The sequence below is a fragment of the Phytophthora cinnamomi genome (genome assembly GCF_018691715.1).
Source record: "Phytophthora cinnamomi strain GKB4 chromosome Unknown Contig82, whole genome shotgun sequence".
NCBI classification, from domain to species: Eukaryota; Oomycota; class Peronosporomycetes; order Peronosporales; family Peronosporaceae; genus Phytophthora; species Phytophthora cinnamomi.
This window is the reverse complement of record NW_027151015.1, coordinates 196635-212032: the sequence shown is the minus strand read 5'-3', so window position 1 is coordinate 212032 and position 15398 is coordinate 196635. Positions and strand designations below refer to the sequence as shown.

The 15398-nt window shown below is 56.0% G+C and overlaps 3 protein-coding genes across 4 annotated transcripts; 1 reads left to right on the top strand and 2 right to left on the bottom strand.

The window, feature by feature from the left end:
- Positions 1-7274: 7274 nt before the first annotated feature.
- IUM83_19265 (Acylamino-acid-releasing enzyme) lies at positions 7275-9727 on the top strand (the record flags this gene model as incomplete). Its single annotated transcript, XM_067944310.1, has 2 exons — positions 7275-7626; positions 7707-9727. 2 exons carry the CDS (start codon positions 7275-7277, stop codon positions 9725-9727), a joined length of 2373 nt encoding a protein of 790 aa, XP_067785136.1.
- A 300-nt stretch (positions 9728-10027) lies between these two features.
- Positions 10028-10520, bottom strand: IUM83_19264 (Dual specificity phosphatase Cdc25; the record flags this gene model as incomplete). The annotated part of the gene is made up of 2 exons (XM_067944309.1): positions 10028-10090; positions 10167-10520. 2 exons carry the CDS (start codon positions 10518-10520, stop codon positions 10028-10030), a joined length of 417 nt encoding a protein of 138 aa, XP_067785134.1.
- A 451-nt stretch (positions 10521-10971) lies between these two features.
- On the bottom strand, positions 10972-12573 carry IUM83_19263 (putative DNA polymerase alpha/epsilon subunit B; the record flags this gene model as incomplete). 2 transcript variants are annotated; one of them, XM_067944308.1, is made up of 3 exons in its annotated part: positions 10972-11087; positions 11155-12418; positions 12556-12573. In XM_067944308.1, the coding sequence occupies 3 exons, from the start codon at positions 12571-12573 to the stop codon at positions 10972-10974; spliced, it is 1398 nt and encodes a 465-aa protein (XP_067785122.1). The 2 variants fall into 2 exon arrangements, with proteins under 2 accessions (XP_067785122.1, XP_067785123.1); XM_067944307.1 differs by having other exon boundaries at positions 11061-11073; positions 11148-12418.
- Between the last annotated feature and the right edge of the window lie 2825 nt (positions 12574-15398).

The window sequence follows — 15398 nt, the reverse complement described above, 5'->3', positions numbered from 1 at the left end:
AATGGCATTGGAGCCACGAAGAAGAACATAGTGTATTCATCACCCAAAACGTCTTCACTCGCACAACCTGCAGCACAATCAATACCGCCTCTCTGAATCCGTAATGCTTACGGTTGATGGAACGGGTCCACTATCAAACACACATGTTGTATCAGTTTTAGTAGTTTTATATTAGTATATCTTTACGGTCAAAAGGTGACCCGTGCACTCCTGGAACGAACCGAGTGCGTCCAAACTAGCACCTCCGACGTCGATGGTCGAGTCTAGCGAGTGGCAGCCAACCCTCCAGTTCTAAATGGCACGGCCACGGGAGTTGCCAGTACGGCCACCATTGCCGGCGCGCACAGCGGCGGTGGGCGCACTGCTCACGATCGCACCAGGCCGGCTCTGCGCGATAGCGCCTGGGATCTGACCGCCCGCCGCCGACATGTTCTTGACAGGCGATGCGTTCTTCACGGGCGACGCGTTCTTCACCGATGCAGCGTTTTTCACCGGAGTGGCAGTCTTAACGGGCGATGTTTTCTTCACCTGTGCTGCCGTCTTTTCAGGAACTGCGCCCTTCACCTGGGTCTTAGTCTTCGGAGCCACCGCGTCCTTCTTGATCTGAACGTTGGCGGCCGTCTTCACGGCCACAGGCGCCGGAGGCGGGACTTGCGCCCACTTCTCGACTTCCATGGGCAGGTGTTTCTTCACGGCCTGGATCTGAGCCTTGCCACCAGCGGCCGCGCCGTTCTTCTTCGCAGGCTGAGCGACCTGCTTCGCCTGCGGCTTCACAGCATTTTCGGTCGAGTTCGAGTTCGAGCGAGGACGGATGTTCTTCGCCTGCAGTGCAGGTCTGTCCTTGCTGGCCTCCCACACCGCCGCGCCGCCGGCCTGCTGCAGCTGCGCGCGGATCGCGTCGTACAGGTGCTGGCCGCCGAGCTGTTGCATGGCCTCCTGGAACCTGTCCGACTGCGCCTGCCTGGCCATCTGCCTCAGCTGGTTCTGGTTCGTCGTGGCCCAGCCGTCCGCGTCGGCGGCCGCCGCACCAAAGGCTGCTTGCAGACCCTTGGTCGTGGGCGTCAGTACGAGGCGCGCGTGGCCGTCGTAGCTCAGGATCTCGCGCAGAAGCTGGCACGCCGCGCGCTTCTCGGGCGCGAGGCCCAGCACCAGCCGCAGCACGAAGCTCATGCCCACCATCTGCGGCACGTGCTGCTTGGAGCGCAGACCGCTCGTGCCGAAGCGCGCACCGATGACGTTGTCCATCTCGCCGAGGCTGTCGCGCCGGACCAGCTCCTTCTCGCCGTACTTGGTGAGCGCGGCGGACACGATGAGCAGTACGAGCAGCGCCTGCTGGGTCTCCTGGATCTCCTGGATGCACGCGAGTGCCTTGGGGTTCACGGCGCCGCGCACCCACTGGTCCACCTGCTCGCGCTTGGCATTGGCCTTGACGTTGATGGCGCGCGCCGTGGCCTCATCATTGGCGACGAAGAAGTTGTGGAACTTCTGGAACCGCTCGAAGTCTGTCTTGCGGATCTGGCGCGCGCACCGCACGCTGTCCGCAGTTACATCGGTCAGCGCGAACAGCGTGGCGTTCTTGGCGTTCTGGACGCTCGTGTCCGCGTTGGGTTTGGCGGACTTGGCGGCATTGGGTGTCGTGTTCTTGACGCTGATGTTCGCGTTCTTGCCGGCAGCGCCGTCGGTCTTGTTGGCGTTGGGCTTCCCCTTGCCGCCCGACGCCACCTCACGCGTCGGTGCTGCAGCCACGGTGGCGGCGGCCTTGGGCGCCTGTGTTGCCGCAGCCGTGGCCTTGGTGCTGGCCGGCTTTACCTGTGCGTTTGTAGGGGCGGCGGGAGCAGCAGCGGCAGGGGTAGTCACGTTCTTGCCGTTGTTCTTGGCGTTGTTGGCCTTCTGTCGCGATGAAGCGTTCGTCATTCTCGGGGTGCTCGGGGAGCGCGGCGGCTCTCGAAAGCTTGGTTGCGTTGCTTGTTGGCTGGGTGGTCGATTGCAAAGTGAGTGAGCCCCAGAACAACAACGGATCACACGGGTATACGAGCAGAGTTGGAGAGCTCGACCCGATTCTCGGCTCGGACTGGAACCGCACTAGAGTGAGCGTTTCACGTACGAATCATGCCAGGCCGGGCCGGGCCGACAAGAGTGACGTGCTTCTCGACAGACTAAGGTGGCGAAGCGAAGCAGAGGAGTGAGGCCCAGATGGGAGTGAGATCAGCTCAAGCAGGCAGCCCTATTTTCGTCTCTAGGCTGGGATGAAGTTTGGAGCCGGCATTAGAACCAGTGTGAGAGCTGGAGTTCTGAATTTGAGTGCGTTTAGAAGAGTATGTACCTTACGCCATGCGATGCGGCTCATTTGGAGAGTGACTAGCAGGGAAGTCGTGCGTGAAGCAGTCACTCCCTATAGCCCTTTTCACGAGCGTTTTGGTCGTGACTGGATGATAACTTCAACTTGAGGACAACTTCAACTTGGGACACCCGATGCCATGAGAGGCTAGGGTTAGGTGTAGCTGTACTTGAATGCACTATAGAATGGGGACGGCGTCCCTCCCTGCAGACAGCTCTTCGGTGATAGGTCCATATCCAGGGTTGCAAGTTGAGCTCGAAGAGGACGGTAACGCAACGCTAGATCATACGCGCCTAAGGAAGCTGTTTCTAATTTTCTAAAGCCTGCACTGTCGTATAATTTTAAGTTCTCAAGGCAGGACAAAAATCAACAAAAGCAATGACATACCGAGCACATTACGGCGCTACCGTAAAGCCTTCTCTGCCCTCAGTATGCACTCAAAAGCTAAGACCTACGCTACCCGAGGATCTGGATCTCGAATGGCTGAACTAGCTGGAGCAACAGAGTCACAGATTAGAAGGTTGGGGCGCTGGAATGCTGGCGCTAAGAAGATCGAGCTGCTCTTACACCTCCTGATAGTCTGTGATGCAGGTAAAACAGTGCACATATCAACCTACTGTACCTCTGGGTAGTCGTCCTGAAGATGCTGTGCTGCTGCGTGAAATGCATCCATCCCATAAGTTGTGAGCAAATCCTCTGTTTAACATGAACGCGAGCAATCCGTCTGTACTGTCGAAGCACACCGTACACAGAGCAAGCTTACACTCAATGCACTGAGCGACAGTCTCAAATGCAGTTCCTAGTTCACCTTTAAAACCAATTTCAAAACCAGTTAGTAGCTCAATCCATGCTCAGCCCCTCCCTCTTGTTGTACGTACAGATTTGACTGCCGCTCTTTAGCGCTGGCGCTGACTCTGCTGCTCTGTTTCACCGCGCCGCCCTTCAGGGCATCAGTCGTAGCAAGCACGACGTCCGTGTGGTGCCCCGCCCAGTGAGCTGGAGCCGCTGCGTTCTGTCGTAGATATGTGCTGTTATCCGGAAGTCCAAACTTCAGATAGTTGACATATCAGAGTGACGGGCGAGGGACGGGGTGGGGACGAGGTGGGGACCGCGTCTCCCTAAAACTTCCGAGCTGTACTTGAATGCAAGACAGTCCATATCGTAAATTGTGTTTGGGGTGCAATGGAGCCACCAGGGTTGCAAGTTGAGCTCGAAGAGGACGGTAACGCAACGCTAGATCGCTGTCGCGAGGCAAGGCCTGTCGACACGACCCGCGCATACGCGCCTAAGGAAGCTGTTTCTAATTTTCTAAAGCCTGCACTGTCGTATAATTTTAAGTTCTCAAGGCAGGACAAAAATCAACAAAAGCAATGACATACCGAGCACATTACGGCGCTACCGTAAAGCCTTCTCTGCCCTCAGTATGCACTCAAAAGCTAAGACCTACGCTACCCGAGGATCTGGATCTCGAATGGCTGAACTAGCTGGAGCAACAGAGTCACAGATTAGAAGGTTGGGGCGCTGGAATGCTGGCGCTGTGGATGGATATTACCTGGCGGCTTTGCCTCGGGACGCCGTGCGCTCCCTTGCTGGGGTTCCCCGGACCGCCGCTCGTTCTTTTAGATCGAGCTGCTCTTACACCTCCTGATAGTCTGCAACGCGAAGTGTTTCCATTTAACTACATGACAACACAGGTAAAACAGTCAACACCGCACATATCAACTGGAGGATTTTGGAATTGCTACTGTACCTCTGGGTAGTCGTCCTACAAGATGCTGTGCTGCTGCGTGAAATGCATCCATCCCATAAGTTGTGAGCAAATCCTCTGTTTAACATGAACGCGAGCAATCCGTCTGTACTGTCGAAGCACACCGTACACAGAGCAAGCTTACACTCAATGCACTGAGCGACAGTCTCAAATGCAGTTCCTAGTTCACCTTTAAAACCAATTTCAAAACCAGTTAGTAGCTCAATCCATGCTCAGCCCCCTCCCTCTTGTTGTACGTACAGATTTGACTGCCGCTCTTTAGCGCTGGCGCTGACTCTGCTGCTCTGTTTCACCGCGCCGCCCTTCAGGGCATCACTCGGCGCGCTAGTCGTAGCAGCGCTGGCCCCTGCTGCTCTGCTTCGCCGCGCTGCCCTTCAGGCCATCACTCCCTCGGGCGCCGGCGCGGTCGACGTCCGTGTGGTGCCCCGCCCAGTGAGCTGGAGCCGCTGCGTTCTGTCAAATGGATTTTGTTTAAATGTGTGTTGTGCGTGTATTGAGTACGTAGATATGTGCTGTTATCCGGAAGTCCAAACTTCAGATAGTTGACATATCAGAGTGACGGGCGAGGGACGGGGTGGGGACGAGGTGGGGACCGCGTCTCCCTAAAACTTCCGATAATAGCTGCTAGCTATCCTTGCATTCACTTTGATCTTGGTAATTGTATGCCTCAAGTTGAAGTTCTCTCAAGTTGAAGTTATCCTCAAATTGAAGTTGTTCTGCGGTCACGACCAAAACACTCGTGACAAGGGCTATAGGGAGCGATCGCTCAATGTATGGCTTAGGGAAGCCCTTCCCTGCTAGTCACTCTCCAATTGAGCTGCATCGCATGGCGTAAGGTAACCTTATATACATGTACTCTTCAAAACGCACTCGAATCCAGAACCGCAACTCTCACACTGGTTCTAATGCCGGCTCCAAACTTCATCCCAGCCTAGAGACGAAAATAGGGCTGCCTGCTTGAGCTGATCTCACTCCCATCTGGGCCTCACTCCTCTGCTTCGCTTCGCCACCTTAGTCTGTCGAGAAGCACGTCACTCTTGTCGGCCCGGCCCGGCCTGGCATGATTCGTACGTGAAACGCTCACTCTAGTGCGGTTCCAGTCCGAGCCGAGAATCGGGTCGAGCTCTCCAACTCTGCTCGTATACCCGTGTGATCCGTTGTTGTTCTGGGGCTCACTCACTTTGCAATCGACCACCCAGCCAACAAGCAACGCAACCAAGCTTTCGAGAGCCGCCGCGCTCCCCGAGCACCCCGAGAATGACGAACGCTTCATCGCGACAGAAGGCCAACAACGCCAAGAACAACGGCAAGAACGTGACTACCCCTGCCGCTGCTGCTCCCGCCGCCCCTACAAACGCACAGGTAAAGCCGGCCAGCACCAAGGCCACGGCTGCGGCAACACAGGCGCCCAAGGCCGCCGCCACCGTGGCTGCAGCACCGACGCGTGAGGTGGCGTCGGGCGGCAAGGGGAAGCCCAACGCCAACAAGACCGACGGCGCTGCCGGCAAGAACGCGAACATCAGCGTCAAGAACACGACACCCAATGCCGCCAAGCCCTCCAATCCCAACGCGGACACGAGCGTCCAGAACGCCAAGAACGCCACGCCGTTCGCGCTGACCGATGTAACTGCGGACAGCGTGCGGTGCGCGCGCCAGATCCGCAAGACAGACTTCGAGCGGTTCCAGAAGTTCCACAACTTCTTCGTCGCCAATGATGAGGCCACGGCGCGCGCCATCAACGTCAAGGCCAATGCCAAGCGCGAGCAGGTAGACCAGTGGGTGCGCGGCGCCGTGAACCCTGCGGCACTCGCGTGCATCCAGGAGATCCAGGAGACCCAGCAGGCGCTGCTCGTACTGCTCATCGTGTCCGCCGCGCTCACCAAGTACGGCGAGAAGGAGCTGGTCCGGCGCGACAGCCTCGGCGAGATGGACAACGTCATCGGTGCGCGCTTCGGCACGAGCGGTCTGCGCTCCAAGCAGCACGTGCCGCAGATGGTGGGCATGAGCTTCGTGCTGCGGCTGGTGCTGGGCCTCGCGCCCGAGAAGCGCGCGGCGTGCCAGCTTCTGCGCGAGATCCTGAGCTACGACGGCCACGCGCGCCTCGTACTGACGCCCACGACCAAGGGTCTGCAAGCAGCCTTTGGTGCGGCGGCCGCCGACGCGGACGGCTGGGCCACGACGAACCAGAACCTGCTGAGGCAGATGGCCAGGCAGGCGCAGTCGGACAGGTTCCAGGAGGCCATGCAACAGCTCGGCGGCCAGCACCTGTACGACGCGATCCGCGCGCAGCTGCAGCAGGCCGGCGGCTCGGCGGTGTGGGAGGCCAGCAAGGACAGACCTGCACTACAGGCGAAGAACATCCGTCCTCGCTCGAACTCGAACTCGACCGAAAATGCTGTGAAGCCGCAGGCGAAGCAGGTCGCTCAGCCTGCGAAGAAGAACGGCGCGGCCGCTGGTGGCAAGGCTCAGATCCAGGCCGTGAAGAAACACCTGCCCATGGAAGTCGAGAAGTGGGCGCAAGTCCCGCCTCCGGCGCCTGTGGCCGTGAAGACGGCCGCCAACGTTCAGATCAAGAAGGACGCGGTGGCTCCGAAGACTAAGACCCAGGTGAAGGGCGCAGTTCCTGAAAAGACGGCAGCACAGGTGAAGAAAACATCGCCCGTTAAGACTGCCGCTCCGGTGAAAAACGCTGCACCGGTGAAGAACGCGTCGCCCGTGAAGAACGCATCACCTGTCAAGAACATGTCGGCGGCGGGCGGTCAGATCCCAGGCGCTATCGCGCAGAGCCGGCCTGGTGCGATCGTGAGCAGTGCGCCCACCGCCGCTGTGCGCGCCGGCAATGGTGGCCGTGCCATTTAGAACTGAGGGTTGGCTGCCACTCGCTAGACTCGACCATCGACGTCGGAGGTGCTAGTTTGGACGCGCTCGGTTCGTTCCAGGAGTGCACGGGTCACCTTTTGACCGTAAATATATACTAATATAAAAACTTCTAAAGCTGATGAAACACTCGAATCATTGTTGAAGTGGTCTCATTCTTGCTTCGGATTGGTCAGTATTCACCCTTAGTAGAGACCATAAGCAAATATCCTCCCTCATTTCGGTATCCGACATCGTCCGAAGAAGTTCCGATTCCGTAATGGCCTCGTCCGAAGAAGTTCCGATTCCGTAATGGCCTCGTCCGACGCAGCAGAGCACACGCGCGTGAGTGAGCTATTCGCCTCCGTGGTGGGCAGCTCCAAGACGCTCGCGGGCGGCTTCCTCTCTGTGGACGCGGCCTCCGACAGCGCGTCGGTGCAGCTGGTGTGGGCCACGACGGACCTGGTGAACAACGTGACGCACAAGTTCCAGGTGCAGCACCACGTGCGCCACTTGACGCAGACGCAGCCAACGGTGCTCGACACGGGCTTCCCCACCCCTTGGGTGGCTGACCACACGAGCGTCTCGCCCTCCGGCAAGCGCGTGGTGACGCTCAAACTCGACAAAGGGAAGGGCGAAGGACCCCCCGAGGGGGTCTTCAGTGGTACGTTGTTTCATTCTGGTTTCAACCTGGTTTTAAAGGATTTTTAGTGAGTTTTTATAATTTTATTTTGTTATTATTAGTTTTTGAAGGTCGCAAGTTGGTGTCGACGTTCAAGGCGCCCAAGACGCTGCACGGGGCCATCTACCTGGGAGAACGGGAGGGCGGCATCGCCTGGTCTCACGACGAGAAGACCATTGCTTACGTCGCGGAGAAGAAAGTGGCCGAGTCCCCGGCGTTCTGGGAGAACGTGAACAGCAAGAAGGAGAAGGAGAAGAAGGAGAACGACGAAGCGGCGAACCCTCTTCCAGGGGCCAAATTCGAGTTCGAGGATGACTGGGGCGAGCAATACGAGGGGAAGAAAACGGCGTCCATCTTCTTGGCCACGTTAGCCACGGGGAAGATTGAAGAGGTGAAGGGGGTGCCGGCCAACTTGACGTGCGCTGATGTGGCCTTTGTTCCTGGGGATCACGAGCTGGTGTTTGCAGCGACTGAGACGGACATGCCGAAGCGACTGGGCATCATTTACTGCTACAACCGCCCCATCGCACTGTATCATGTTGTGCTAAACAAGGAGGACCAGTCTAAGAATGTGGTCAAGAAGCTGGATTTCGTCCCTCAGGATGAAGAAAGCAAGGAGATTGGAACGATGAGAAACCCGAGGTTCTCTCCCGATGGCAAGCAACTTGCATTCCTCGCTACGCGAGATATTGCCACTCACGGAACGTGCAGCTTTCTGTGCGTGGCGGACTGGGCCTCGAAACAGACGTCGACGGTGATTCCCATCAAGGACGAGCCTGACGCGACTGTGCTTGACGTCACTAAAGCATTTAATGGGTTGTTCACGGGATCACTGAGTGAAAATGCCTGGTCGCCTGACGGGAAGTACATCTACGTGGTGAGTCAAGTAGGCTCTCGACAAGTGTGGAAGTATGTTGAAGTCGCGACAAAGCGTCTGGTCTCACCGGAGTATGTGGAAGGACTTGGCGTCGCCGTTGAAACGGTGGTTGACCGCAAGGGAGATTACTTTTTGGTGATGGTGTCCTCACCTACGCGTCCTGCGAGCGTGTTCCTCGTGCACATTGATGCAGCGACTGGCAAACACGTTAAATTGCCAATCTCAATTGAGGATCAACAGGGAGCCACGAACTACATCAAACGCTGGGAGGTGTACTCCATCCCCGCTTCGGTGTCAGACATACCTGCAGCCGAGAAGAAACTTCCTGAGACGCCTGCCGTTTTGAAGGATTTGCTGATCCCATCGGTGTCTAGCTCCAGCGACTTTGAGGCGACGGTGATGCTTCCCAGCAGTGCTCCGCCTGCCGATGGATATCCCGTCATTTTGGAGCTGCACGGTGGACCGCACGGAAACTCACCAGTGATGTACCGAAATATGTGTGATTTCTGGGCTGCCTTGGGTTTCGCCATCGTCACCGTGAACTATCGAGGTAGTACTGGGTTTGGTATCAAGGCGTTGGAGTCACTTATTGGAAAGGTGGGTACTCAAGACGTGTACGACTGTCACTACGCGTTGTGCTACCTTCTAGAGAAGAGCTCAAGGCTTGGTCTGTCGCTAGATAAATCTCGAGTCCACTGCTCAGGTGGCAGTCATGGCGGATTCCTCGTCACGCACCTCATTGCGCAGTTCCCTGGTTTCTACAAGTCCATGGTGACGCGCAATCCAGTGACCAACATGTCGAGTGTGTTCTACACCTCAGATATCCAAGACTGGGGTCTGGCCTGCGCTGGTATTCAGCGTTTCGAATCGATTCACACGTCGCAGAAGCTGCAGAATTCCAAGGCCGAACTGCCACCTCTCACTCCAGAAGCGCGTTTGGCGATCCTCAGCAAGCTGTGGCAGCACTCACCCGTCAGCAACGATTTGAGTAAGGTCACCACGCCGGCGCTATTCGGACTGGGCGGAAAGGATAAGCGTGTGCCACCTAGCCAAGGCTTGGAGTATCGTGCGACCATCGCCGGCTACGGAGTCCCGACGCAACTGCTATGGTACCCCGAGGATTCTCATCCACTGGGCTCCGTGGAGGCTTTTGGTGATTTCTCCGTGAACTGGGGACTTTGGCTGCTCAAGCATAACCCCAAGTAATCCGCTAAAATGCCGTGGACCGGGGTCTTGTCATCTTCAACCAGAGGTCGTCCTCCTCGAAGAAAGTTGTGTTTTACCCCCCAGATACTCTCGTTTTCGCAAGACGTAATACCACAGTGAATGGCACTCCAAGTCTTTCAAATGCCGAGTAGGAACATATGCTTGTCGTGAGTGTTGTAAGCAATCGATGCTACATGCGAAAGATCCTGGGCCGCTCCAGTATGTTTTGAAGTGATGGGAGTTAAGATTCAAGTGTTATTCATTCGCTTGCCTGCTGCACCTCATCAGGTTGCAACTTGATCATTGCTCGCTCTCGGCTAGCTTGGAGGGAGGTGTCACGAGATCCGCTGATCCCGAGAATTTCTGTGCAGGGACACAACACCATATTCGTTTAGTTCACATACCATCGTCTTGACGACATCCCTCCTGGCCAACATACCTCAGCAAAGTCAGCGAAGCCTCCAGCGAGCACACGAACGTGAGTCTTGACGCCAGCGGCCTCAGCACGTTCAATAAATCGCAACGCGCACGTGGGGCCCCGAGTGTTGCTGCGACCGCAGTGGAAGACGATGTTTTGCTTGCTGCCAAATTTGGCGACCAGGACATCCACGTCGGCGTCCTCCTTGAAAATGGTCGAGGGCAAGTGCTCGGCGTCAACGATGTGCCCAAGCAGCTCGTAGTCCTCGTGGCGAACGTCAACAACAACTGGGTGTTCCGCGCCCGATCGTAGCGCAGCAGCCAAGTCCTCGGCCGAAATCCGTTCGACGGCCAGCAGCTCTTCGGGGGTCGGCATGATGGTGAAGATTGGCGTGGGTGATCCGCTGCAGATTTGGATGTGACGGACACGATTCGAGTCTCCCTCTAAGTAGTTGAAGTGCGGCGTCAAACGCTGCGGCTAGGATGCATTCTCTGAACAGGAAGACGGTCTGGCCCCATATGAGCGCTGTACTGACCTCACGTTTCGTAGACTGCATGTTGCAAATGCTGTAAAAAGCCTGTCGGAGCAGCAGTTGCCTTGCTCGTGTCAAAAAGCAAGCGTCTTCTTTAGTGGGAATTGCTTGTAAACGAACGCCTGTGGTGCGTGGCCATAGCATCTACGTGTCATGTTGAAGACTTAGTTAAATCCCAATCCTCCCTCACCCCGTAGTAACGTACAACTTTCTCGATTCCCTCGTACTTCGGGGATGGTCGCGCAGTTTCTCGATTCCTTATCGATTTCCTATGCCCTCACTGCTGTCTATTATTCATGCCCCGATCGTGATGGGAAAGCACGAGAGGTCCTTGAGGTCTACAAGCACGATGGTTGATGTCTCGGAGAAGGAGGGTACGGTAATTAGTCGCACTTGCTGGTCCTTAGCACCTATTGCAAAACACAACGTCAGAAATGCTAATACTCATGATACCACGAGAAAAAGAGCGCATCTTACCCTTAGCGAGACGCGTGCTGAAGCGTGGCTGGTTGCCGGAGAAATACACGTGTGGGCAGGTTTCGAGGATGAAAGGGTCCTCGTTGGCCATGGGGAAGCATGCCAGAATGTCCGGAGCGGTAGGAGCCGCGTGACGCCACTCAACACACCGCTCTAGATAGTCCAGCGAGCGCTCCTGCTCGGCCTGTTCCTTGTCTTCGTCTGTTGTCATTTCGGCGTCTTCATCCTCGCTGTCCCCAGATTTCGGAAGAGTACACTGCAGCATACTGTGCAGGGGCTGTCCAGCGTCTCCAAAGAGTTGAACACCTCCCACCTGAGCCTCGTACGGGTTCGTAACGCATCGGAAGGACTTAAAGTGCGAGCTGCGCGGGAACAAGCACGGGTGGAAGCTCTGCTGCGGCAGCGTATAGTTGCTGGGATCCGACGGGCCGGGCATCACATCCACGCACATGGCCGCCGCGAGGGTCGACACCAGTTCGTCAGCGTTCTTCAACGGCTCCCCTTCCAGGGCCAACTCCTCCGCCGTCTTGCGCTTAATCGTGGGTGCCTGGACCTCTCCATCTCCTGCAGCCTCCACGACATTGCCCACAACGATGGCCCGCACGATCTTCGAGACAAACTCCTTCTCCTTGTCATCTCCTAGCCGGCCAGCCAGATAGTCCACGAGCACGTGGTTCTTCAGGGGCTGGCTGTCTTTATTGCGGCCGATGTTCAAACCCGACACCAGGGCCACGTACTCACTCTCCTGTCTCTCCGGCAGCGGGTGCTGCGGAGGGAAGGACGGCAGAAAGACCTCCTCCACATGGAATTGGCCGCCGGCGCCGTCGCGCGGCACGCGGCCACGCACGCCGAGCACCACGCCCGTGACGAGCCGGGCCACGTCGATGTCGCCCACGAGCTGCACGCGGCCGCTCTCGTCCTCGAGCAGCAGCTCGTCCTGCTTGGTGGCCAGCGACCGGCCGGTCTTCTCGATGGGCGTGACGCCCGTCTCGCTGGTCAGAGCGTCGAACAGGTCCGGCTTGGCCTCCAGAGCTTTGAGCAGCGTGCCGATGAGCACGCACTCCTGGCCGTCGGCCTTGAGGTCGATGACCTTGGCCAGCACGGCCACGCGCCCGCCCGTGCGCTGCTGCACCTGCACGCTCACCACGTCGCGCAGCTGCTGCAGGCGGCTCACGTAGATGTGCGAGAACTGCTGCGCGTACGACTTCTGCTTGAGCACAAAGCGCTGGTACGTGGGCGTGTATTCGACGGAGCGGCGCGGGGTCTGCAGAGATGGGTGGAAAGGGCCACAGGTATGGAAATGGAGAGCAAGACGTCAGCTATCTGGCCGGCGTATGGCCGCAACGTGGCCGGCAGTAGGAGGCGCGGGACACTCGTGCGCAGCGCAGGATCGACACGTACCATTTCCGTTGGCGCCATTTTTGCAGATGGCGCGGCCACTGATACTTAGTGGTTCTTGGATCTACTAGCCAATCAAAATGCAAAAAATAAACTGAAAAAAATAATGACTGCCGCAAAAAACTTACAGCAATGGTCTATGGAAGTACGTCTCGGGAATATATATTTTTTTCTGGTGAAGATGCACGAATAATTAGGGAACTAGGCACTGCACGACTCCGAGTGCGCTTCCACGTCCTTCAGCAGCATTTGCTGGCGGCATTTCGAGCACCGCACCATCACAACTGTGGGTCGAGAGCTCTGGGGACTGGGTCTGGGCGATACTTTAGGGGACTCTGTTTCAGGGCGGGCGGTTTGATGCACCACCGCTTGTAGGATGTGCCAGTCGACGCGAACGACGTCGACCACGCGTGAATTCCACGGGATCATGGGCTGGTTCTTCTTCGCCGCGTCGTAAAACCCCACTACTTCCGCTACAGTCGGTTGTTCCTCTACGTCTTGATCTTTCACTTCATGTATGGGGACAGCATTGCAACGCTGAGCGATCTCCAGTCGCAGCCACTCGAAAGTCGAGTGCTCCGTGAAGTATACTCGTAGTTGCAGGAGTTTCGGCGTGACAGTTGCTTCTTCTGTCACTGCGTGTAGCTCAACGAAGCAGTACCGAGAGCGATCTATGTCGCTTTTGATTACGGGACGCAGCAGTGGGTACTGCTCAACTCGGTTTGATATCGGGGTCAATACTAACGAAAGCACCTTCCACAAATCGACGACGTTTCTGTCTTGGGTAGAATTTCTGGACTTCCGTGGCGACAGAGCAAGCCCGAGCTGGTGAATGTTATTGTGCAGCTGCATCTTTCCAGCAACGTCGAGTGCGTTGGTCGGCATCAAGCGCGCTGCTTCTACCAGCAACGTCCTTGCAGTCGATATCTGTGTCGTACCCAGACGATGCAGGTCTCCACAGCACGTTAGTGACAATGCCAGCTGAAGACGCAACGAATGCTCACGCGCAATTTTGATAGCATGTTCCAGCTGTGACTGCGCCAGCTTCGTCGAGCCAACCGGGGTGGCCATCAGCGCGCGTTGTAAATTTATATATCCGCTCACTAACCATGTGAGAGAGTACAAATCTGGCTCATCCAAAACACGAGACAACTCCATAGCTGTACCCAGCAAAAAGTGGCAGTACGGGTTGTCTAGCTCGACCTCACTGGAGAGTTGCAATGCCAATTGAACTCGAGTCTCTATGGCTTTGCGAAGCGCTTCCCGTCGAAAAGCGAAGCTTAAAATTGGTTGATCAGACTTGGTATACGAACTCGATAAACCCCGGGTAGATGCGGCCTCATGCTCAGTCTCGCCGTACAAAGCAACGTCGAGATCCTCTGCATCAATCTCGAGAGCAAGGATCACGGCCAAGCGAGAGGCCGCTCGCTGGAATTCAAATACCATGCGTGGCGATACCTGTTCCCAAGAAGGTTCTGCAGGATGTTTTGGAGACACCTCGCTAGGTTTCTCGATCTGGTTGTTTGGCTTTGCCAAATCAGTATAGTCCAAGTCGAGCGTAACATGCGGCGCCGATGCTGCCATCAGTGCGTCCAAGAACGCACCTCGACCCAAATTGTGCTCGAACTCGACCCATAGTTTGCTACCGTCCTTCACGACAACCACCAAATCCTTTGTCCGAGTTGCAAGACCATTGTTTTGTCCCGATTCTCCGGCCGTAGTCACCGTTCTGAATGTGAGCTGCACCTGCATGATAGCCGAATATTCAATCGCTGCCCACTGCTCGTAGTCATCATACAAATGCACGTGCGGACACTGAAATTCACTTGCGAGTCGCTGCTGATTGCTGCATTCTAGTGTGAGCTCTGATGGAGACATGCAAACGCACGCTCGAGTCCGTTGCTGTCTCCTGCGGAGAGCGAAGAGGTGAGACTCACCCAACGCAAGTAGTAAGTCCTTGTCGGCTCTGTATGGCGCCTTCTTGTTCTTTTTGAAGCAGCCTTTGCTGAACTCCTCGTCCTCGGTCCATTCGTCGTCTTCGACATACACACGCGCCAAAGCGCCGTAGTGGCAACCGCTAGGATCTGCCATGGATTAATCCAGAGCTTGGAGGAATGAACGGGGTGCGTCAAAGCCACAAGCGAGCAAAACGGGCCGGATGGGAGCACTGAAGCCCAGCAAAAGCATTCTTCCCGAAATAGGAGGCCATGCGATGTGGAAATATTTTCCAGAACGCTGATAGATCAGTTGATCATAATAGCCTGCAACTTCAACTGTGTAAATTTTACGAAGCGCGTTCACACCCCAAAGTTCAATTCCAAGGGGAAGAAAGTCTACATCAAGGAGGCAGAAGTCTAAAAGCGAGTCTCTTAGCCTCAACGGTAGTGACTCACTCCACAACCGAGCTTGGTCGAAGTTGAGTGGTCTAAAATTGATCCGGTCTACATTCAGAAGTTAGTTCGGAGCGTTCCAAAGCGACTAGAAGCCACCCGACTGCTAAAGGTCTCCAAGACAGGCTACTAGAGCAGCGCAAATGTAGGACCTCTGGGTGCGGCTATAATTTTGACCCGACCTAGAACCAGTTTTCTGTCAATTGCTCTAAGGCAAACGAAGATTTTTTGTTACCGCTTTTTGCTATCGTTTTCTATTGCTCTACGACGGTATCATGGCGTTCTTGTCGTAGGAAAAACTGAAGTGCTCACTCAAGCAGTTAAATTTTCAAGTGCGGCTATAATTTCGGCGCGCACTGTATCTCTACCACTGTGCGGCCTTCAAGAAGAAATCAAGATGCATAAGGTGTATAATTTTTTTTCATTTGATGACAAATCGAGGCAATTGCCTACAGG